The 26,015-nt window shown below is 46.3% G+C and overlaps 1 protein-coding gene across 1 annotated transcript; it reads right to left on the bottom strand.

Annotated features, from left to right (window-relative positions):
• Positions 1-9,872: 9,872 nt before the first annotated feature.
• On the bottom strand, positions 9,873-12,953 carry LOC147638703 (pentatricopeptide repeat-containing protein At2g13600-like). Its single transcript, XM_086798665.1, has one exon. It carries the CDS (start codon positions 12,487-12,489, stop codon positions 10,735-10,737), a length of 1,755 nt encoding a protein of 584 aa, XP_086654791.1. The 5' UTR covers positions 12,490-12,953; the 3' UTR covers positions 9,873-10,734.
• Positions 12,954-26,015: the final 13,062 nt, after the last annotated feature.

Genomic DNA, 26,015 nt, shown 5'->3' with positions numbered 1-26,015 from the left:
GTCAACGACACTTGTGAAGGTTTGTTGGAGTCGACCAAGGCTGGTGGCGGTTGCAAGGACTGTCGGGACTCGATGGGGCTTGTGGCAACCCACATGGGGACTGTACCTTGTTGGCAGGCACCCCTTTGGGGTGAGGAAGCCCAAGCTTTTGGGGCTGTTTTCCATGCAGCCATGCATGACCTTTGCATGCACTCATGCAAATGCAGGGTAGTCTAGCAAAGCCGCACATGCCACGGCCATCCATGTTACCTGAGGTCTACCACACGCAGCCAAAGGTTGTTGACAGCCACATGTAGGTTGTCTGGACAGAGGCGATCGTCAATGGGCTGTCCTACAACAGCAACAAGTGATGGCGACATGTTTTTCTACGATCTCTCATCAGATTCTTTTCTCTCCAAGATGTCTAGGTTGTGTACAGGACTTTGTAGTGTACTTCCGATGTTCGGATGCAAGTGCTTCGTTCTATCTCAGTTTTGGACGAGCGTGTTATGAGGTATGTGTTTGTTTTTTCACATGCAAGGAACATGCAAGATAGAGTTTAACAATAAAAGCACAGTGTTATACCGTGTTATGCAAGTACACATGTTTGTTCTGGGATGCACATGGGAGTTTTTACTCCAAGAACTTCACAGACACAGAGTTAGTCATGGCCTTGTACCATGCAAGACATAAACCTAATACACTACAAATATTAAAAAGACCATTGTTTTCGTTGTTGGGCTTTGATAAGCAAGACTTATCTACATATATAGGGTTGAGGAATAATTGACTACATATTGACATTGTGGCTACACGGATATTTGACAGGGGGCATCTAGATTAAGTTTACATGTTGGGATTCATTGTCAGATTGCATGACAAGACGGTTATGCGACAATATCCAATATGTATCTTTTCAGCCTTACAGTCCTGAAGGTTTTGATGGTCCTCTAGTTTTATGTCCATAGCAGGAGTGTGTACAGATATTTACGCTATTCCAAGTATACTCGCCTATTCTTATACCAAGACCATTGAATCATGATTATTCAAGAATTTGCGCTATGCACATAAGTTTTTGGAAGCAAGTTTTGGTTTCCAAGATTTTATGGATTTAAACAGATGCTTTGACTGGGATGCTGGTCAAGGTTGTTCTTCTCTGTGTACACAGATGTTGTCTAATCCCTAGACCAAATTATGATCACTAGTCTCGTTCAGAGTTCTTCTTTTCGAGAACTTGTTTCAATTTGTGGCACATGGTCTACCATTGGCATTTATTGTTTTTGATAGATCGCAATAGATCCACAAATTGGTGTTTTTTGTAGTAATCGTAGCACGGGTATGGGGTGTATCATGGTGGTATGGGATGCCATTATCCATCGCATGTTATGGAGCTACGCCAGATTGTCAAGACTTCATTCAGACTCTGCACCTACAAACACAAGGCTATCTCAACATTTTTGAGGGATAGATACTTTACTTTTGATACAAACAGTTATGATAGATGCTAGCTTGTGTCATAACCAGGTCTGTTGTTGGAACAGTTGTTCCTTTCATGTCCAAGGTACTCATAGATTTTTCGAGATCTGTTTAGAAAGTTAGACTTCCGAGGTGACGAAGTATAGATTGATGATCTTTTCTAGACGATCGATTCTTCTCTTGTTTGGGAAGATACTACTGTTGTGTTCCACTTGGTTCAAGCTTCAGTTAGTAGGTTTTGGGTTTTCCCAATTTTGTGATTTTTTCTAGATTACATTTATAGAGGACATCAAGATGAAAGCATAGTAGTCAAATGGAAGATACTTTTGGTTTCGGGATAACTCTTTAGGACAGTGGTTGCTTACCTTTGGTATTGGTAGCAGTGTCAGCTTCAAGTTACCTAGATGATCCATTTTCTCCGAATTCAGCTTTTCTGACTAGGAATTGACACTCATGTCATGTTACTTGAGCAAGTCAACCTCTTATAAGGTCAGCTCGTGGCTCGGTGGGGACGGTTAAGATTGTGAGCTTTGTTCACGGCTGTCATGGTTGGGTGGCCAGTATGCCTGCACCCAGATATGTTTCTTCCGCTTTGCCTTCTAGGGTTAGGGTTCGTTGCTTTGTCTTGCTTTTCATGGTTGTTTGCAGATTTCCCTCACGGAGCGATCACTGGGATTTGACACTATAGCAAGTTAGCTATTTAAAGCAACAGTTATCACCATATCAATGATGCCTTGGGTTATTATTCGGGTGTGCCATGCATTGCTAATGGGCCTATGCCTGGACCAGAGTTTCTACTCATGCCTTGGGTAGATCAACGATAGTCTTGCCAAGGACCCCTCTGGGCAATGCTGTTGGTATGGGATGCCAATGCTAACTGGCATGTATCTATGGAGTGGGACCTTAGCCCCTGGCTCGGGGGTGGATCAAAGTATTGATCCTACGGTTGTGGGTGGTGAGCTTGCCTGTACCCCTTCTATTTGGTTTTCTCTCATCTTGTGTTGGACTACGTTTAGAGGAGCTTGGTTGAACAGGCCTAGTAGGTCTCTTATAGTATACATGGCAGTACTCAAACAGTAAACTCTCCCCTATCCTTGAGGTGTCATAACTAAAGTAAAGGGCTACTGCACTGCATGACCATCGCCAATCGAAGCAATTGGCATGTCTAATTTGTGTTATGTTCATCTTTAATGCTCCACCATCTTTCGTGGACAAGTGGCAATCATTACAACCCCCAAGTTCATAACATGATGTATGGGTATTCACTTGGGTGTCTCGATTTAGGCACACCTAAGAGAACTTCCTACCATGTCCACATAACACTGCAACATCAAGAATGTCCTATGACACAAACACAAAAAGCACACCTAGGGCATACCCTTGCTCTTGCATTTTAATGGAAAGTTCCCCTAGCTTCATAAGAGTAATTTTGTTTGATGATGGTTTTAATCCCCAACCAAAAGCTAAGGCACAATCCCACCAGCATCAGTCCACCAACCATGTCCTTGCTTCTTCCATGCTTGTTTTTTCACTCTCATTGCCTCCACCTTCTTTGCATGCTCCTGCATGTCAACATCTGCATAGATGTTACACATACAAACATAAGCTGAAGATTCCTTTTCATCCAATCGCACTGCCTGTTCAAAGGCATGTCTTCCAAGCTCCACATTGCCCCACTTTCGAAAGCACACAATAGAGTAAGCCACATCACAATATTGGGATGGAATGGTGTTTTCCTCATCATTGTAACTTCCCTGTCTAATTGGCCCGCCCTGCCAAGGAGATCAATCATGCAAGTGTGGTGCTTGAGTGTTGGAGTGATGCCATAGTCTTCCCTCATGGCCTCAAAGTACAACCTACCATTATCCACTAGACCTACAAGACTGCAAGCATTAAGAACACTAACGAATGTTACCGGATCTGTCTTATTGCCTTCTCCTCTCATCTTGCTGAGGACGGAGAGAACGTTATTAATTTCTTCTACCCTCGCTCTTGCATTTTAACTGAAAGCTCCCCTAGCTTCATAAGAGTAATTTTGTTTTGAGGATGGTTTTCTGTCACGTGCATCCCGCACTTGGATGCCACGTAGACATTTCTATGCCACGTAGACATTTCTGTACAGAAGGTGCAGGACCTGGGATGGTGAACTGGTCCCATAGGGATCCATCTGTCAGTTGTCCGAGGTCAGGTGTGCATTCTGCACATGAAATACTGCCAGTCTGCGCTGTGAGTCTCCCTCTGGAATGATGCAGTGACTCTGTGTATCTGGTATGGTACCGGATGCCAGATCACTGAGTAGTTAGTGTTTAGGACAAGGGGCCAGCCCATAGGGCTACCCCAAGTCGTAGTGTGGGCATCGGGATGGTGTGAAACCACCCCCATGAGGGCTAGGAAGGCCCTGGCTGTACCCACCAGCCATGGGTAGGCCATGGGGGGGCTGTAGGACAGCCCCAGGGGCAGGCCAAGGATAGCCGACTGGTTATCCAGCCCTGGGAGAGGTATAAAGCAAGTATGGGGCAGCCCATACAGGCTGCCCAGCCTCCAGAAAAGGGGATATTCAGTACCCAGCCTCCTAGGCAACAGGCGCCTAAGTGCCCAGCCCTGTTTCCCATGCGCATGAGTGCCCAGCCATGCAGTAAAGTGATGCGCAGCATTTTATGTGAATATTTTCAGCATTTAATGCTGGAAATGCAGTCATGACTCCTGTCCCTCTCAAAGGACAGTTGGTTTTCAGCCTCCGGACGTCTCCCACACAGATAGTGGATGGTCAGATTGCGTTCCGGGGAAAGGAAATGCATTTTCCTGCTATGGCGAGGTTCGACGACGAGAGAGACCAAGAACCATGGGACCAGAGTGCATCAGGCGGCCCAGCTAGGGCACCAGGCTTGAGTGTTACAGACATGTTCTAGCAGATGATGCGAGCAATTGCAGAACAGACAGCCAAGTTAGATGAGCACAAGGTGCAGATCTTGGCTCTGGAAGAGCGTACCCGTTCTCTAGCATCGCGTTGTCCATCTCCTCCCTCCCTCTCCTTCCATATCCTAGATTCCAGATCCTCGTCGCAGGGACCCTCTCGCGGGATCACAGCCACAGCCAAGCTCTTTGCTTGAGTTGCAGATGCGTGCATTGGAGATCCGACAACGAGAAGACGAAGCCATGCGACGCGTGGAACAAGAGCGTCACCTCAAAGCTTTGGACGCCAGATTGACACCGGCGGTGCCCTCGAATCATTTTCCTGAGAAGATGAACTTCAGTTAGTATAATGGTAAACTCGACCTCACAACTCTTTATTCATGGTTGCATCAGTTTGAAGCTTACTTTGCTGCAGTTAGAAAAACAGATACTGACAAAGTGATCTTAGCCAGTTGGTACTTGGAAGGTGAGGCCATTCCTTGGTGGACTCAGTGGGCTCATGCCACACCAAAGTAGGTATGGCAGCTTATGTGTGGGACGAGTTTGTCCGTGACCTTAAAGCAGCAGTTTCTACTGCCCCACTACCTTGAGCGACTCGAAGACGAGTTCAGGGGAGCGCGTCAGAACGCGCAACCAGTCCTTCAGTTTGCCAATAGAATTTCGACTTTATGTCTACAATTAGGCTTATCTAATACGGACAAGAAAGGGAAGTTTTTGTATGGCCTGACATGCAAATCCAATGGGAGGTGCGTATGTTTAGGCCAGCCACCTTTGAAGACGCACTCTCGCTTTGGCAGAGTGCAGAAATGAAACATAATGGTGGCAAGCCCAAGACATCCCAGTCGGCTTCTCCCAGGGCTACCGCCTTGGGGGGAGGGGAGGGGGGGGAGGAACAAAGGCCAAAACCAGACGGGATCTTCCCAAGGACAAAGCCGGGGAGCCTCTGGCTCCAAGAACTCGAACAATGCGTCTAAGCTTACTCCAGACCAGAAAGCGGAGGCAGGCAAGACAGGTGGCAAGTTGAGTGCTGAGGAGCTTTCTCAGTACAAAAAGGAGGGTAGATGTTTCTTTTGTCAAACAAAAGGACATACTTCTCGGGATTGTCCTAAGAAGCCTCTAAAGCCCGCTGCCGCTGCCTCCACAGCTTCCGTTAGTGAGCTCAGCTCCTGCACAAATCCCAGCTGCTACCCCTAGTTCTCCAAACCCCTATGCTTCAGTTGGAGCAATTATTAGCCGGGAGCTCGAAGATAAGCAGAAGGGCACCCATGACCAGGAGTATGAGCGCAACGAATTGCTCAAGTCCTTTGGCTACATAGGTGGCCAGAGAGTCGTCGTCTTGTTTGACAGCAGCAGCACGGAGAATGTGGTCACGGAACAGGCTGCTAGGCGTGCCCGTTTCGATCCGACTTCGGTGGACAAACAGGTTGAGGATTTTAGCACAGGCATGACAATGAGCGTCAAGTATGAAGCTCTAGGTGCTAAGTTCGTTATTCAGGGCATAGAGTTTGTGCGTGATTTTATGGTTGTCCCTCTTGTAGGAGCAGACATAATTTTGGGTATTCAGTGGTTTCACAAGTTTCTTCCTGATGTGAAGTGGGACAAGCACACGTTCCAGATCAATCGGAATGTGTCAAACGCCCCAATGACCATTAAGTGTGAGCCAGGAATTCCAAACTTTCCGCTCATAAGCCACTTGCAGGCTAAGCGAGCAGTTAGGAAAGGCGCACAGAGGCGATGATTTACATCCAGACAGCCCAGACGGTGGCCAGTGCTTCCGAAAAGTACTCGGTTCTCCATGAAAAGTTCCAGAAGATTTTTCTTCGGGATAGCCTCCCTCCCCAGCTCCCCCCGTCCAGACCGGAGGACCACAAGATTGACCTCCTCCCAAGCTCGGAACCCCCGAGCAAGTTTCCGTATCGCCTTTCGAAAATGGAATCGGAGTTGATCGCCAACTCCAAGAATTGTTGCAATCTGGCTTCATCCGCCCCAGTGTGTTGCCATTTGCAGCACCAATCTTATTTGTCAAGAAGAAAGATGGGTCTTCCCGTTTGTGTGTCGATTATCGTGCACTCAACAAGTTGACTATCAAGAGCAAATTCCCGATGTCTCGAATTGATTTTATTCTCGAGCAGCTTAATGGAGCAAAGGTGTTCTCGAAACTGGGTTTAAAGAGTGGGTACCACCAGGTGCGGATTGTGGAGGGGGACATCCCCAAGACAGCCTTCCGTACGGAACGGGCCCACTATGAATTTGTGGTCATGCCATTTAGCTTGATGAACGCCCAAGCTACATTTAACCGCATGATGATGCGTGTTTTCCGGGATTTGATTGGAAAGTGTGTGTTCATATTTCTGGACGACATACTCGTATTTTCAGCTACGGTTGAGCAGCATGACATTGATGTGGAGAAAGTCCTTAAGTTGCTGGAAAGCAACGAGCTTTATGTCAATGAAAAGAAGTCAGAATTTTATCTGTTCCAGGTGCATTACTTGGGATATATAATTAGTGCTGAAGGCATTTGACTTGATCCGACTAAAGTGGTCGAGATTGTCAACTGGGAAGTACCTCAGACACCCTATGACATTAGATCCTTTGTGGATATATGCCAGGCATACTCCACCCACATCGACAAGTTTTCTGACCTCTCGGCAGATCTCACCGATTTGCTAAAGGAAGTGAAGACAAGAAGGCAAAAGATTCGAATGACTCCACGAGCGTTGGAGGCATTCCAGAACCTCAAGGTGGCTTTGTAAGAAGCGCCTTTTGCCTCGTGGAACGACCCATTTTAGGTGATCACCGATGCGAGTAACATCGCAATTGGAGGTGTATTGCAACAGAATGGTCATCCAATAGCTTACATGTCTCATAAGTTACTGCCCACCGAGAAAAACTATTCAGTCTATGATCGTGAACTCCTAGCCGTTATACAGGCCTTGAAACATTGGAAACATTTTCTGTATGGCCGTGACTTCGAGGTTCGCACTGACCATCAAGTATTACGCTGGATTCAGACAATGCCAAGTGCACAGTGGAGTGATCGACAACACCGCTGGAGTCGAATATTCCAGCAATTCGGTGGTATGATTGAGTATCTTCCAGGAAAGGCCAATCCAGTGGCCGATGCTTTGAGCAGGAAGGGACAAGTGTCTATATGATTCAGACCACTAGACTTGATCTTGTTGGTACAAGACTGGATGACATGAAGCACATGTACGCGGATTCCGAGGAATTCAGTACATAGTGGGAACAAGCATTGGATGCCATAGGACCATGCCACTTTCTGATACGCGATGGTTGGCTTTTCTACAAAGGCCGACTATGTGTCATGAAGTCATTTAGGGCAGCTCTTCTCCATGATGCCCATGACGCCATTACAGGCGGTCATAAGGACATGAATTTGACTTTGGAAAAATTCGAACGGCAATACTATTGGCCAAAGATGAGGCGTGATGTGTTTACATATGTACAACGCTGTGACATTTGTCAAAAGGTGAAAGCTCCTCGTGGAAAGAAGATAGGGTTGTTACAACCCTTGCCAATTCCGGAGGATCCTTTCCAAGACATTTCCATGGACTTTGTCACGAATCTGCCTCCCAGTTCGAGTAAGCGTAATACGCAGTGCTTAACTATTATTGATAGATTTAGCAAATTTATTATGCTTATTCCTTGCAGGGCCAATGTGACTGCCGAGGATGTTGCCCAGTTGTTTATTCGGCATTGGTACCCGATTGGCGAGATTCCTAGGACCATAGTGTCAGACCGAGATGCCAAGTTTACCAGTCATTTTTGGAGGGCATTGTTTGATAACTTTGGTACAAAGTTGAATTTTTTCACTGCATTCCACCCACAGACAGACGGCCAGACAGAGATATACAACCAGTTGGCCTTTGATGTGCTGAAGTGTTATGTCCACGATCAGCAAGGTAAGTGGGAATCATATTTGCCTTTAGTTCAAGTTATTTTGAATGATTCTTTTTCTTCAGCTATTGGCAGGACTCCATATGAGGCCGCATTTGGAAGACCTTTCCAGTCATTGTTGACCAAGACCTCGTCTTCAGTACCTAAAGCGAACAGAGTGACAGAGTCTTACCAGGAGATTTTAGAGTCAGTAAAAGACAGATTGGCTAAAATGCAAGAGGCCTACACTCGACAGGCCAATAAAGACCGAAGGAATATGAAGTTTTCGGAAAGAGATTGGGTTTATCTTCGGATTATGAAGCAAAGATTGAAACAGGTGGACAAGCGATGCCCAAAGTTGCCTTTCAAGAGCTTAAGAAATTCCCATCAGGAAAAAGATTAATGAGGTGTCTATGCAATTAAAGCTACCTCCGAGTTGGACTATGCATGATGTGTTTCACGTTAGTTGGTTAAAGCCATATGCAAGTCCTATCCCTTCAGAAGTCAAAGACGAAGTGGAACTAGACGTTGTTGATGACGCAGAAGTTATGGTTCCAGAACAGATCCTTCTGCACCGTTTCAAGCATGGCTCAGGCCGAAGACTAAGACAGTTCCTCACGAAGTTTCAGGACCGAGGAACCCATGAGGCGGTATGGCTCGACAAAGAGTTTTTTGAAGACTATCCGGCGTTATTGACGGATTATTTGGAGGCTATGCAGCTTCCGTCAAGTTAAGCAGAAGAGGATGTCATGTGCATCCCACACTTGGATGCCATGTAGACATTTCTGTACAGAAGGTGTAGGACCTGGGATGGTGAACTGGTCCCATGTGAGGCCAGTCCGGGACGAGTCAGCCAGGGGTCCATCTCAGTTGTCCGAGGTCAGGTGTGCATTGTCCTGCAGAGGAGTCTAAGGTCAGGTGTGCACTGTCCTGTACATGAAACAGTGCCAGTCCGCGCTGTGAGTCTCCCTCTGGAATGATGTCAGTGACTCTGTGTATTTGGTATGGTACCAGATGCCAGATCACTGAGTAGTTAGTGTTTAGGACAAGGGGCCAGTCCATAGGGCTACCCCAAGTCGTAGTGTGGGCGTGGGAATGGCGTGAAACCACCCCCATGAGGGCCAGGAAGGCCCTGGCTGTACCCACCAGCCATGGATAGGCCATGGGGGGGCTGTAAGACAGCCCCAGGGCAGGCCAAGGGTAGCCGACTGGTTATCTAGCCCTGGGAGAGGTATAAAGCAAGTATGGGGCAGCCCATACAGGCTGCCCAGCCTCCAGAAAAGGGGATATTCAGTGCCCAGCCTCCCAGGCAGCAGGCGCCTAAGTGCCCACCCTGTTTCCCATGGGCATTAGTGCCCAGCCATGCAGTAAAGTGATGCGCAGTATTTTATGTGAATATTTTCAGCATTTAATGCTAAAATGCAGTCGTGGGAATATTTATTGCTGGCCGCCTGTAGTAGTACTGGCCGACTGTTGTAGTAGGGGTAGTATAAAAGGTTGAGTCCACAATCCCATTCATTCATCTCATTTTCTCACCAAGAGCTCAAGCATAAGAGGCTAGACAAGCCAAGAGGGTGCTAAGCAAAGGGGTGAAGGATTTCAAGTCAAGGGCAGGGAATTCCCAGCCAAGAAAGGTCCAAGATTTCTGTATTTTCTTTCAGATTTACATCATTCTAATAAAGCAAATACACCATCCGTGGTGGGGACCCTACAGAGGGTATTTGGGACCCAATATTGTGTCCTCTCCATCTCTCTCTCCCTCTCTCTTTTTTCTGCACATCTCCTTTCAGTTTGTGCGTTAATTTTCGTCGCGAAAAGAGTGCTGATTTCCGAGTATTGAAGTTACCGAAGCTTCCGCATGTTACATTTTCATCCCCAACCAAAAGCGAAGGCACAATCCAACTAGCATCAGTCCACCAACCATGTCCTTGCTTCTTCCATGCTTGTTTTTTCACTCTCATTGCCTCCACCTTCTTTGCATCCTCCTACATGTCAGCATCTGCATAGATCAAACATAAGCTGAAGATTCCTTTTCATCCAATCGCACTGCCTATTCAAAGGCCTATCTTCCAAGCTCCACATTGCCCCACTTTCGACAAGCACCCAACAGAGTAAGCCACATCACAATATTGGGATGGAATGGTGTTTTCCTCATCATTGCAACTGCCCTGTCTAATTGGCCCACCCTGCCAAGGAGATCAATCATGCAAGTGTGGTGCTCGAGTGTTGGCGTGATGCCATAGTCTTCCCTCATGGCCTCAAAGTATAACCTACCCTTATCCACCACTAGACCTGCATGACTGCAAGCATTAAGAACACTAACGAATGTTTACTAGATCTGGCTTATTGCCTTCTCCTCTCATCCTGCTAAGGACGGAGAGAAGATCATCAATTTCTTCTACCCTTGCTCTTGCATTTTAACGGAAAGCTCCCCTATCTTCATAAGAGTAATTTTGTTTGAGGATGGTTTTAATCACCAACCAAAAGCAAAGGCACAATCCCACCAGCATCAGTCCACCAACCATGTCCTTGCTTCTTCCATGCTTGTTTTTTCACTCTCATTGCATCGACCTTCTTTGCATCCTCCTGCATGTCAGCATCTGCATAGATGTTACACATACAAACATAAGCTGAAGATTCCTTTTCATCCAACCGCACTGCCTGTTCAAAGGCCTGTCTTCCAAGCTCCACATTGCCCCACTTTCGACAAGCACCCAACAGAGTAAGCCACATCACAATATTGGGATGGAATGGTGTTTTCCTCATCATTGCAACTGCCCTGTCTAATTGGCCCGCCCTGCCAAGGAGATCAATCATGCAAGTGTGGTGCTTGAGTGTTGGAGTGATGCCATAGTCTTCCCTCATGGCCTCAAAGTATAACCTACCCTTATCCACTAGACCTGCATGACTGCAAGCATTAAGAACACTAACGAATGTTACTGGATCTGGCTTATTGCCTTCTCCTCTCATCCTGCTAAGGATGGAGAGAACATTATTAATTTCTTCTACCTGTGCATATCCTGCAATCAGTGCATTCCATGAGACTACATCACGAACAGGAAGCTTGTTAAACACTTCCTCTGCTTTTGCTAGCATGCCACATTTGGCATACATATCGACTAGTGCATTGCCAAGAACAGGGTCTCTTTTCAACAACCCCTTCCTAGCAATCTCGGCATGTATTTCTCTGCCCTTGTTTGTGGCTCCAATACTACCACAGGCTTTTAAGCTGCAAGCGAATGTGACTGCATTTGGAGAGACACCATCAAGTTGCATTTGTTCAAAACAGTTCAGTGCTTCCTCACCATGCTCGTGTTGCACAAACCCTGCAATCAGTGCAGTCCATGTGACGACATCTCGAACTGGAAGCATATCAAACACTTCCTGTGCTTTATCAAGTGAGCCACATTTGGCATACATGTCAACCAAGGTGCTTCCAACAAAAAGGTTTGTTTTCAACAGGCCCTGTCTTTCAATGTCAGCATGTATTTCTCTGCCCTTGTCTATGGCTCCGATGCTGCCGCAGGATTTCAAAATGCAAGCGAAAGTGACAGCGTTTGGAGAAACACCCTCACGTTGCATCTGTTCAAAACAGGTAAGTGCTTCTTCACCATGCTCATGTTGTGCATATCCAGCAATCAGTGCAGTCCATGTGACTACGTCTCGAATTGGAAGCATGTCAAACACATCCTGCGCTTTTGCAAGTGAGCCCCATTTGGCATACATATCTACCAGTGTGCTGCTGACAAAAAGGTCTGTTTTCAACAATCCCTTTCTGAGTATCTCATCATGTATTTCATGGCCTCTTTCCATATCTTTCAGCTGAGCACAAGCCTTCAATAAGGGGACAAAAGTATACCCATTTGGATGTAGCAAATCCTTTTGCATTTTCTGGTACAGGGTGAAAGCATGCTTTGATTCCCCGCAATTAACGTAGCCATTGATGAGAGAGCTCCAGGAAAATTCACTCCTATACACCAACCTGTTGAAAACATGTTGGGCATTGCACATGCTTCCAACTTCCACCAACATGGAGACTAGGTAGTTCCCAAGGAACGAATGAGTTTCCAGCCCACCTTTGCACATGTACACATGCAAGCGCAAAGCATAGAGTACGTTTTTCTCTTTTGTGCACTTGCCTGCGATGTAGAAAAGGTTCTGAACCGAAGGCTGGGGCAGCATCCCTTCTTCCAGAGAAGCAAGTGCATCCTCTAAACTAAGCATCTCCCAATGTAGTAGCAGAAGCTCTTCTCCTCTCTGGGGAATGCTTCAAGCAATATGGTAGAAAGCCCTTCTTCCGTTTTCTCGAGCATGTTTTTAACCCGTAGCTACCGTCCGTCCACAGCGATTTCTTGTTAGCTTTTGATTTACTCACCTGCGCACGACGTGAGGGCTGCACAGCTTTCTCCGGCTACGGTTGCATGTAAGAGGAAGCATTCGTTGGTTAGCAAGACTGAACCTGCTGTCTCTGTGTGTGTGAGACACTTTTTAAATTAAACTAGATTTGCACCGCCCCCTCCCACAGTGTACCCTACCCTTACACTTCTGCTATTGTGGGTACAGATAGGAGACACAGTTTTCTGCCATGTGGCTGTAGCTCCGGATGTAGTGTGAGTTATAGTCTCGAAATAGTGTGAGTATTGTGGTTAGAGAGAGGAGATACAGTTTTCTCCCATGTGGTTGTAGAGTAGCTCGTGAGTTATAGCTCTGGATGTAGTGTGAGTTATAGTCTCGTAATAGTGTGAGTATTGTGGTTAGAGAGAGGAGATACAGTTTTCTCCCATGAATGACTGACCAAAGAAGACTAAAACCCCTAGGTATCCTACCCAATGTGAAAACCACCATGGTAGGAAAGGATTATTGGCTTGCATACTTGGTTGTTCGTCCAATATCATATGGTATGTCTTACCCCCTCCTTTTAGGGAGACCGTGGTGGTTGTTTCAAGCTAGAGCAAAGATAGATTGGTATAAAGGCACTCTTACCATTAGGAAAGGAGTAGAAAGAGTGGTCTTAAAACTCTATTGAGGATATAGAGGAAAAGGCCCCATTGCCTTGGAAGCCTCAACATATGTTGACCAAGAGGTCAGGCCAAGTGACGAGTAAAAGCACCCTGACCTTAAAATAATTTGAGAAAAATAACACCATAATTAGTGCTAAAGAAGAATGAAAATTTGAGAATATGTGTGGATTATAGGGAGTTTTAACTCTAAAATAAAGAAGGACCACTTTCTTATTTCCTTCTCTCTTTGACCAATTCTTCTATATATTGTAAATCCTGTCATTTGATGAGGGAAACACCTAAAGATGTCCCAAGTATTGACCTTCAAAGGATAGACAAGAGGATTCTGGTCTGTTGGACAAACCATGCGCGGTCTAGTGGGAAAAGGCTTGGACCTATAAAAGCCAGTTTCTCTTGTTTGTAACTCATTCTCCCACTTATGCAATATAAGTGGAGTCTTCTCTCTCCCTTCTCTCGCCGCTTGCAACTCTAATCTAGCATGTGTGGTGTGCTTAGGGTTAGGGTTTGGGAGTGATTAGTGCTAATCACTTGTTGTTCCCTCTTGCTTCCCCCCTCTCTCTCTTTCTTGATGAGTGATTAGGCTAACCAACTTCCCACAACACGTTAGGGTAGGGTCTCCTTAACATCTTTGGTGCTGCTACTGCTGAGAATTGCCAATCCACTACTTGTCTATGCCATCTTTTTTATTCGAATCCGACGGAGCCTCCATAGCTCGGTGCCAAGTAAGCTCTTTGGCATGCGGTTTTTTGATTTTGTATTTTGATGTTTTTCTTGGTTGTTTTTTATGTTTTTGTTGAGATTCATATATAGCTTTGTGTTTGGAGAAGACTTACTATTTGTTTGAGTGAAAAAACTTGAGATTGAGGTGATTAGAGAGCCTAATCAAGAGGATTTTCGTTTAAACCTAGATCGTTTTTCTTAATTTTTAGCTTAATCTTGTTTCTTTTTCTTAACCCCTTTGCATAGGTAGGTTAGTATCACTAGATAGAACATTAATCAAACAAAAAACCATACACTATCGCTTAATTTTTACTAATTATCACTAATCTACTACTTAGTGTGATTAGTGAACTTCAAGAGAGCAAAAAACTAAAAAATTGAGCTTAGTTTCTTGTAATTAGACTAATTGGAGTGGCATTAGTATTCTAAACACTTGCCCTGACCCAAATCTATGTTTAGTCCACTCCCATTAGGCCTTAAATTTGAAAGTGAAAATTAGGACTTAAATTTGAATGAAAATTAGGCCTTAAATTTGGTCTAATGGGAGTGAAAATTTGAGAATTAGCACTAATTTGGTCTCTTTTGTTTAATTTTTCCTCTTTTGAGTAGATTAATCAAAGAACTAATTAGGAAAATTAATTTGAAATAATCACATCTTTGGATTAGCCTAAACATTGCTAATCCACCTATCAAATCTCCATGCTTAAACTCCTCACCAATTAGGAGTAATTAGAGGGCAAAGAAGAGGGTTAAGGAGTGATTAACAGTGGGATTAAGGAGATTAATCTTTAGTTAAGTTAGAGTGCCTTTAAATTAGTAGAAATCCACTACTTTAAAGGTAGCCTCTAATTTTAGCCCTTTCCCACCTACTTGCATTAATGAGGGGATCTTAGTTGTCCCCCACTCACTTCCCTCCAATTTGAAATTCAAATTTCAAAATTTGCCACAGCCGTTCCATTCCAAAGTGTCGTGGCCGTTCCATTCTAAATTTTATGCAGCCATTCCATTCCAAGTTCTATGGCCGTTCCATTCCAAGTACTGTGGCCGTTCCATTCCAAAGTGCCACAGTTGTATCGTACCTAAGCCCCGGCTTTACCATACCAACCTAAGTGTACGTATGTACCATTCCTGAAAAACAAACTCCAAATCTTTAGAGGTGCTTTTGGTCTACCTCCCCAACTCACTAGGGTCATTTTTACACGCATAAAATCCCTCAAAGGACCACTTTTAATCTTAAGGGTGTGTTCACGTGCAAGGCAAAAGTGAGCTAAAACTCCTATTTCGGGCCCATGCGCGTACCGTTGAAGCTTTTCTAACTTTCCCTGCACACCATGGACACCTTTCGGTCATGGTTGCATGCCCCCAATGTCTCCATTCCATTCGACAGCACCCCGGTCTCAATTGCACATTCACATGTGGTCACCACGCCACACATGCTTGGCCATGCGGATGAAACAATTTTTGAAGAGCCTTCATCTAGTGGGGCCCCTCCATACCTACACCCCGACGTGGATAGCTTCCCCACGCATACTCACGTACCTCCTCCTCTATCCACCACAGATCTATTTCCACCCCCCACCCTTGCACCACCTTACCTTACACCACAACTTGACATTCTAAGCTTAGCACAAGCTCTAGGAAGGGGAGTGTCACACCACTTGCACCCACAAACATCACATACAAAACCTATGTGGGTGAAAATTTTTAAACTTCTACCAAAATTCCATGAAGTTGGAGACCCCACATTTCACATCGATAACCAACTCTGTCAGGCATTTGAAATTTTCGACGATGCAACCAAAGTCCATCTCCTTGTACTCAGCCTTGAAGGCAAGGCTGTTCAATGGTTCCAATCCTTGGACCCTTGGCACAAAGGCGTTTTCAATGTAGTGAGAGAGGCCTTCATACTTGGCTTTGCACCCTACGAGCCCGTGGAGCCCCATCATCCAACTATTCCAATTGGAGCAAAAGCCTGATGAAACATTACACGACTACATAGCACACATCAAGTACCTTGATTCGCATTGCGAATCAAGGGAAAAATTGAGTGATAAGCAATTACTTGACCGTTTCCTCTTGGACTTGCACAATCCAAGGCTTCACGAGACCACCTGTTGGTCAAGGACCCCTCCACCTTTGATCAGGCTTGCAAATGGGTGATCTTTCTCAATGACATGTGAGAGCTATTCTGCGCAATTGGCCATGGCCAATTGCCAATAACAACCCAAAGCATATTTGTAACATTACCTTCCTCTCCTCTCGGACCCCAAGCCTTACTGGTGGCACCACCCCAACTAAATACTCACACCCAACGCCACCACAACCTTCTCTAGTACCAACTTTTTCGTTCCAATCATTGCCTCCCAGGCACACCCTATTCCTCATGGAAAGATCCCAACCAGGCCCATTGCTAAACCTGTGGAGCCCATGCGCTCCGCCTCATCTCGCTTTTTCGGTGCCTCACATATACCCTAAACCACTTGTGCACACTATAGGTGCATCCGCAGAGGAAAACCACATCTTTTGTGTTTCCTCTGTCAAGGACCCCATAGAGTGGATGAACGCCCTCAAAAGAAATGCCTACTAGTGACACCACAATTTCATGGTTGTGGAATTGACCATTACTACAAGGATTGCCCTTTGTAACGAGTTTCTCACTCCACAGTTGAAGGCATGCCATCCCTCAACATGTTGAGCGTTCAACATGGGAAGATTTTAACTATCCCATATTGAATGTCATTACACAACTGCTGCTGCAGGGCAAGCTAAAGAAGGCCATATCCCAAAAGAAACAACGCTCTAAGTATGTTGGCCATGGAGAAGATCGATTTAGCATCCGCATTGGCTCAACAAAGACCACATCATCCTCTTCAGGGAGCGATGATCGTGCTGAACTGCCACTCCCCCATTCAGCCCATCAAAAACTCACCAATGGGAAAAACGGCTGGCTACTCATCCCAATGCCATCCTTGAGAAGCAACGTCTTCAGGAGGCCAAAGCACTGGTAGAGCAATACCATGCCCAACTTGAACCGCCACCCGTTTTTGTAACCTTTAACCCCGTACTTAAGTGCATGTTGTCCCCCATTGAACCTGAACTTTGGCACCACGTAAGACGGGAGCCCCCACAAATGCTCAAGGCCATGGAAGATCCGTTCGCCAACATGATGTTGATAAACGAAGATTTTGCCCCACATGTGCCCCCAAATCCCCCAGTGCCTATTTCACAAACTGCCTAACCCAAATCCCATGCTCACATCGAACAACTTGATGCGAATAGTGACACAGAGTCCAACGACTCACGAGGTCCGTACACCAAATTTGCTGAGGTATTTTATCCTCCCACGGCCACCAAAGCATGACCTCCACCCCAGTCAAATAAGGACCAAATTGAACTTCCATATACTATTGCTGGTCCACCCTATGATCAAGGCCCCGCCCCTCAAGAAGCTCCTACTCATCAACTCAACCTGGCTGGCCTCTCTGCCTTCCTTTCCTCCCAAATCCAAATGCCCATTGGAACCTTGTTAAAAGGTAGTCCACATTTATGGAATGACCTTCGGGATTGGATGGAATGCAAACTACAGGCTTCTATGGAGGAGGGCGCTACCTCAAATTCCTCATACGAATCTGAGCCCCACCATCCAGACTTACTTCATCACACCCACAACCGCAACCCAAAGGCGCACCCACAATTCATGTCAATGTGCTAGGACAATACTTTAAAGGTGATGACATAAACGTAGCATTGCCCATTTCCTATAATAGCATGTGATCAAAGGCATCCTAGATGGAGGTGTTGGTGTAAGCATCCTCACACAAACATGCTAGGAAAACTAGGGCCAATCGTGTCATGATCCCACCACATTGGTGATCAAGCTTGTGGATGGGAAATCTGCAAAACCCCTAGGCATAGCACATGACCTCAAGGTCAAAGTCTGTGACATGACATTCCACCTCACATTTGTCGTCACTCATGGACTTTCGTAATGTTGCCTATGATGCCATCTTGGGTCGAACCTTCATGAGACAAACCCGACCGATCCATGACTGGGACATGCATCATGTCTACCTCTACTAAGGGTCTCAAACACTTAAGGTTAATTTATATACCATGCACTCACATCCCATGGCCAAAGCTCCCTTTGACGAAGACTTTGTGACCACCACCGCGCCAGGAGCAATGATCTCCTGGTTTGCAAATGCTTGTCATCAAGCCCTTGATGATGTGCGAGTGCCATGTACGGCAACTTTTGTCAAGAGTGATGAAGTCAACCATGACTGGCTGAAAATCCTTGCTACACTTGACACCCTCCCAGATTCCAAACTTGGTGCACAATTCATGCTCTCAAACCGCTAGACATTCTTGAACCCTAAAAGGCCATTGTCTCGCTTAACACCCTCAGTGTAAGTGTAGCTCCCCAACTTGAAACAACCACCCTACAGGTCTAGATAGATTTTCCCTTTGGTAGAAATATGCAAAGAAAATGTGCTTTGCTGTCACCCACAACTAGCCAGAAACTTTTGCCATGGGAAACATGGCTCTCTCTGGGCAAACCGTCTCTTAAAACTGGCTATGCCAAAGTTCAATTGCCGATTAGACAACGCATTGCAAAGCCTTAGGTCCTTTACACAAACTGTCCAAACTATGTCTAACCCATTGGCTTGTAAGTTCTATGTGGTTTCCACAAGTGAAATAAAAGAAGCAGCCATCCTTGGAGGAAGCTGGGTCCAAAATGCTACAAGTACAATCAACTCCACTGACAACACAGCCACCCTAAAGCTCCCCCATGGCAAGGCAACAATGATCCTCTAGGATAGAGAGTGCCTTGAAAATCTGATCCTCTACCCCCACCATGAACGCCTTTTAAAAAGGGTATTCTCACACCCCACAATAACTGGTAAGCATTCCACTGTCCTTGAACTACCACCAGACCTCAACCCACCAAGAATATGTATTGGACTCTTGACCGCGAATGGTCTACAAACGGTGGCAAGCCCACATATATCATATGGTCTGCAGCAATCTTATATTCTTGGAGGCGTGGAAAGCTCTTGGAAAACCCACACTAACAAAAGAAGACACTTACATTCAAAAATCACACGAAATGTGTTTAATGAGTATTGGGTCTTTCACTAAAATTTCTATTGAAAATAACCAGTTGGAGTGCAGATTTCATGTTATTGATGTAGGAGAACTCTAAGGCTAGATTATCATTGTTGGAAAGGAGTGGATTGATGTCACTCATTGCCAAATCAATTGGCACAAAAAGACGACCACCATGGCAATCAATGGCCAGAAGGCCACAGTCCTCTTGTGTCCCCAAGAGGAAATCATACACACACCCTCACCCACACGATTGCCCTTACTCATCCCACCCCATCCTCCTCACCACCTACAGTCTCCCCTGTTCCCACACCCCATGACTCACCAAAACCGATCAATCAGCCATTGTTGACACCATCCACCAATGACAATCAAACCTTGTCATCGACCTCAACTCTACAACCTCGACCACCCACGCTGCAAGCACCCCGACCTCATATCATGACAATCAATGATGGGTTCCCAAGAATCTTCTTGTCTCTTAGGGATTCTATGATGGCTACACATAACTATGGATCCCCAAATGGCCATCTCTAAAACCTAAGCGTGAAAGGCCAACTAAGCCAACAAAAACCAGCCCTAAGCCCAAGCTTCAACGTTGGCTCATCCCCGACTGCCTATCACGAGCATAAGGTAGTAATACTATGAAGGCAACACTCACCTTTGGCTCCCCAAGCATGCCGCATGTGATCATTCCCCATAGCAACTCCCCAGGACGCCGCGAGACAAAATGTCCCAAAGCCCCACGGGTTAGGCAACCCCAAGAACTGCACAGCCAACAATGGTGGATGCCTACCAACGTGCTCAAAGCTCAAGGCTTCCATGAAGGCAACACACATCTATGGCTCCGAAATCCACAATCAAAAGCCTCTCCTCCGCTTCGACAACCACATCATAGCTCAAAGCCTCATCGACAAAAAAAGCCAGAATCCTCGACAACCACGGACCTTCATCACTCAGTAGCATTGGGTGCCCAAATGTCTCTTAGAAGCCCAAGGCTTCCATTATGGCAATTCCATCATTTGGCTCCCAAGGCTTCCATGATGGCAATTCCATCCTTTGGCTCCCAAGGCATACCCCTCAGCAGTTTGCCCAAACCAAACCCACCATGCTAGTACCTGTCCAATCGACGAAGATAGTTTGGTGACTAATGGGTAGGCAACTCCCCTCCTCATGGGCACTCAAAAGCTCAATTTGCCCACCCCTTTTCCCCAACGGAGCCTCCTTCATGAAGCTCCACCCCACCCTTTGACTTCGTCACCACAAACAAAGGGACAGTGCTACAAATGGCTGAGCATCTCCAACCACTCAAAGATAAACTCAAAGGTAAGCTCACAAATCTAGCCACATGGGGCACTCAGTATAAAACCCTCTTTAGGGGTGCTGACCAATAAACACACGTCAAAAAAGAAAAAAGAAAAAAGAAAAAAAGAGAGAGTCTCTAGGTGATTAGGACCACGGGCCCACCTTTTTCCCTCACCTATGTACAACACCTGCAAATCTCACTGGGCTCTGTTCTATGCACACACACCGCACAAAGCTACATCATCGGCCAGCCATCCAGGTACATCTCTAGATGGGGGGACCATGGTGGGTGCAAGCCTTGTCAATGGTATGACCCATCACCTAGATCTTCTTAATCACCCCCGCTTCACCCCAATAAACGTGCTTCATGCCTAATCCATCCTACCCAAAACTTCTTCTTTGGTTCAACACCTATGGATCCTCACCATCAACTACCACTCCTATCCACACAAGATCTCAGTGCTTCAATGACAGAAGAAGACAACGCACCAAAAGCAAAAGAGAGAACACCGTAACCTGATGACTCAACATCCACGAGAGCCAAGATACCCATCACGGTGTCTTGACAAAGATGCTAGAGCTTCATGAACATCGCCCCATCGACATACAGAATCTCGGAGTACAAGCAGTCTCCATGCGTGTTGCCTCCTTGTCCCTCTAGAAATCCCCCCTCGCCACTTTCTTACTAACCCCATTATTTTTCTAACTCCTCTTTAATAATACCACCTATCACTGGGATACTGGTCATTAAGTATTCCATGCTAGTCTACTCATTCAAGTACTTTGACTTCTCTAATGAGGATGTCTCATTGCTGCAAAGGCGATTTAAGAAAACACAAAAAACAAAATAAAGAGTACTGCTGGGCACATCCAACAAAGCAAACTGATAAAAGCCCATCAGCCTAGCTGGATACTTAATTGCCACTACTCCACTAACTTCTTTCCATCATACTAACTCCCCCACCCCCTCTCATTTCCGGAGAGACTAGAGAACGAACCAAGTGCGACACTTGCCTACGTGCCTCGACAACCCCTCACTGATCTCACGAGGATGCGATCGACTTTAGGAAGGGGAGTATGTTAACCACATATTGGTTTTCAAATCCCCTTTCCTTGATTTTGGAGATGAGACGCAAATTAGTGTGGATGTACACTAATTTCTCTGTATTCTTAGGAAGCAACCTGTTTCTTCTTTTGGTATGGATAAGAGAGAATGTGCTCCAATTCCTCTCACAAGGAGAAGCACATGTGCCCTGCGAGAGCACTCGAAGAGCCAATTGCTACAATTTTGGTGTGTGTGCCCCAAATGTCTCCCACCATTTCACCCCTTGATGCATCCTCTTTTGATCCTTTGCAATGGCACGAGCAAATGTGCCTGCCATTGACTTATAAATATCCAGCTCATCACATAATATGCCCTGCTTTTCAACATCAAACTTTGTGAATCGCTCCATAACATCCATCAGCCCATCATGTACCTCCTTGTCAGAATCAGGATTTTTCTCTCTCCAAATAGGATGGAGAACAAAAGCAGCTGCATGCAATGGAGAGTGCATCATATCCCACCTATTAACACACAAGGCTTTGATGTTTGCCAACTTAGAGGACTCAACCCCTTCTACACTTTGTATCTTCTCCACCATTCGATCAGTAAGCTCATACACAAGCCCCATGGTGGCCCCTTCCCTGTAGAGAACTTGAAAGTTGAAAGTTGAGGGAGACACAGTCACACAGACAGAGAATTATCTGTAGAGTCCCGAGACATAGTTTGGGAGCTTTGGGCAAGTGAAGAGAGCAAAATTCAGGCCCAGGGACCAGCCCTCGTGCGTGGGAGTTGTGGTTGCAACTTGCAACGTGCAAGGAGCTGCGTTTCAACGCACGTCTCCTTCAACTTCCAAGCCTTCAACTTTGGTGATTGCCCATGGGAAGGATGATGAGAGGGCCAGCCACCAACACGCACTTGCCTGAAGAATGAGGACTTGGATGGTAGGACCGTAGGAGGTGGAGGCTGTGGGCTGCAGCCTGCAAGGCTGCAACTTCAATCGTCGAGAGCGGCACCTTTGTCGAGAAGCGCACCCACAGATGACAGCGACACGACGTACGACTCCAGCCAGAATTGTTTAACACAACTTTATCGGGCACGCCGTTTTTTTCCCCAAAAAAGGCCACGTCTGAAACTGTTTTCCATACGCGTATGATATCCAACGTATCATACGTCTGGAATCTTCAATCGAACGCGTCCGGTTCCAACTATGATCTCCACCAAAATGCCCTCTGAATGTCAATCGAAATGCCGTAAGACTCCCAATGGGGTCTAAGAGTAGGGACACAATGGATGTGTTCCAAGCTAAGATGTTTGGCATTCCTCACCGTATAACAGAAAAAGGCATGCTTTTCAAAGGATTACAAGCATCCTTCCACTCCCACTCACCGGGGTCCCAAGGCAAATGTCTGATAGGGCAGCCACCATACAACCAAAGGCTAACACTCTCTGTGATCATCCTTGGGGGGGGGGTCAACAAAGACGTGCTTCCCTAACCTGCCAACAACCTTGACTGGACGAATATGGGGGCTCTCAATAAGGTCCTGCACATCACATCTCTCTAGCTGTCATCCATCCTGTACATCATCCCCCTAGGCAAGGAGATACCCATAACCTGAAACACCTGTCCCCAGAGAAAACCCCAAACCAAGAATGATGACGACCTTCCAAAAAAGATCCAGTAATCCAGTGGTTGGGAATGGCTGCATCAATATGTGCAATCCTTGGGCTAGAACCTTTCAAATGCTGTGTGATATCCAATCTCTGCACCTCGGTAAGGCTTTGAAACCTCTTCCAAGCCTGCTAGCACTGTCGGGCATAGGGTCTCCTAGCCAGCCCAGAGAATATGCATAGCTTCCCCAAGAGGCCTACCATGCACATCGAAGATCAAATCATTCCACAGAATGGGCTGCCGGTTAGCTTCCTCCGCTGAACGTGGGGGATGTGTACCAAAAAACTCCTCAGGCAGTCCCAGCTCCGTAGGAGGGACCTAACTAGGGGGGACGAAGGGGAGCGGTGAACTACATCCGAAAAAATAAAGCGTGAGGTGAGAGTCCAGTCACCTCCACGAATAGGGACACACTTCGTGATCTGTTGCATGAGAAAGTCCTTCCACGACTCAATGCCTAGAAGAAAGCCCCTAACAACAAGCTTACAGAGCAAAGCCTTACATTGCACCTCCAGGTCAATGATATTCAATCCTCCTTCCTGCTTAGGCCTGATAATGGTTTCCCAAGCAACTCTGGCTGTGGTGTGTGCATTTCCATCAAGCCTTGATGAAAGAAAGTTCCGAATAAGGTGATGAAGCTGGCCAATTGATCCCTTATGGAAAATCCAACACGAAGCAATAAACCAAGACGTGGCTAGCAAAACTTGGTTAACCACCAAAGCTCTAGAGGCCAAGTCCCTGCTTGACCGAATTGGAAATTTGAAAACGTTGGCCGCGCCCCCCACAAGCTAAGACAGTGCTATGAGCCTCCCTGTATAGGCAGGACACCCCTTTGATCCAGTTTTGGGAAAACCCCATAAGTGCCATAGTGCCCTCCAAAAAATCCCAATCCACTCTGTCATAAGTTTTTTCAAATCCGTGAGGTAAGGCGGCATCATACTCGACAGCCACATTTCCTGGGGCAACAGTGATAGCATCTCCAATATGATCCCAAAAAAGAATAAAGAAGGCGGGAGGAAGACCATCATCCCCTGGGCATGAACCACTGGAAAGAGCATGTAGTGCGTGAAGGAATGCATCCTTCGAGAAAGGGGCATCCACAGGGAAGAACACACAGCATCTGTAATGAGCTTGGGCATGCACTCCCAACTTTCTGCCGCGCCACATCTCTCGGAGGAGAGGGCACCTTAATAGTCAACACAAAGACCGATAAAAATCTGAAGCAATACCCCTTACCTTGTCAGGCTCAATCTGAACCTCACCCCATGAATCCTGCAAATACCTCACAGAATCCCTACTATGGCAAGGCCTGTGTGTTGAAAAAAAACTCTTTGTTGCATCTGCCACCCATCTGAGTCCAAAAAGCCTCATTCGCATGAAACGCGAACTCAGCCCTCTTGTCCATGGCCAACTGCAGCTTTGCTCTAAGTGTGGTCAAGAGGTCTGTAATCCAAGACGCATGTGGATGCTTTTCACGTTCCCTCTGAAGAGCAGCAATCCTATGCCTAATAGCTCTTTCCTTGTCCACAGCCTCCTTCTTCTTGGACAAGGCAGCGCTATGATAATGATGGCTGGTCCTCTCAAGAGCTAGCGCAATATTATGACGAGGATTAGGACCATCACAAGACCTCTACATCTCTCTGATCTCAAGGGAGATGTTAGCATCTAGATAAAGAGAGTCAGGGATACGGACACGGGGAGAGGCCGAGCGAGCCCCAGGCTCCTTGAGACACAAAACGACGGGGCAATGATCGGATTTGGTGGTGCTAGGCATAATAGCAATGGTGCCTCCTCTGTTCAAGGACCAATCATCCACATAAAATCTGTCCGGACGTGCAAAGATGCTCTCAACCCCGCTCCTGCGGTTATGCCAAGAGAAAGATAAGGAATTTGGCCTTCTCTAGAAGTCATCCTCAGTCTAGCAATCCCTGCCAAAGAAAGAGAGCGTGAACCTCTCCCATGACGCTCGCTCCAAAGGGTGTAAAGCCCCTTCGCGTCCACCCTTCTTCTCTGAAGCTTACTCAACCATATTGAAGTCTCCTCCCACTATCCAATGATCAACCTAGGGAATGACATTTGTAATGGTGTGCCAAAAGGCCACCCTTTCACCTCTCATGTTAGGTGCATAAATATTCAAGATTCCCAATTTCTGACCCTCATGCATGATTAAGATCCACTGTGCTCTAGCAGGGATGATAACACCGTGCCCAATAACATGAGGCATAACATATGCTGCCACTAAAAGGCAAACACCCCCTCTAGTCCCAACAGCCAAGGACCATAAGGTGTGGCCAGAAAGCATCTTACCAGTTTTGCCACACTGAGATCTATCCAATTTGTGTTCTTGCAACAAAAGTATATCCATAGACCCTCCTGTAAAACAGGAGGGTGAAGCTGGTCCTTCAGAAGGCGCTTCCTACCACAGGTGGGAAGCCCTCCAAGGCCCTCCAAGGCCCTGAACATTCCATGAGACGATTCTCATGGAAGAGAAGAGGGTTTGACCCTTGATCTAAGAAGACGATGGGCAGCCTGAGGACGCCTCTCATAATGTTGGAGGACGGGAGAATCCACGGGGCAAAGTCCATTGACAATTTGACATGCCCTTGTCCGGGGCCCTGCACAGTACCTGCATATGTACGAGAAACCTGTGCACCCTGCGGGGCATCAAGGGCAATGGCATCATGTTGAAAATCCTGCAATACATGGTCCCCACTGCACTGAGCATCCTGCATATCACTCCCTCCAAGTAGAGAGAGGACTCAACAAAATCATCCTGATCTGATATATCATCTCCCTGCAAAGAAGCATGAGCTGATACCTCCCTCTGCCCAGAAACATCATCTATCTGAGGTGCATGATCCGAGGAGGTCTTCCCATCAATTGCACT

This window comes from Cibotium barometz, chromosome 5 (assembly GCF_041138505.1).
Source record: "Cibotium barometz isolate CiBa-2024 chromosome 5, ASM4113850v1, whole genome shotgun sequence".
Classification (NCBI taxonomy): Eukaryota; Viridiplantae; Streptophyta; class Polypodiopsida; order Cyatheales; family Cibotiaceae; genus Cibotium; species Cibotium barometz.
Note: the sequence above shows the minus strand (reverse complement) of the source record. Positions and strands in the feature narration are given on the sequence as shown.

Excerpts from the sequence above, each read along its gene's own strand:
- LOC147638703 (XM_086798665.1), bottom strand. The coding sequence starts at position 12,489 with ATGCTTAGTTTAGAGGATGCACTTGCTTCTCTGGAAGAAGGGATGCTG.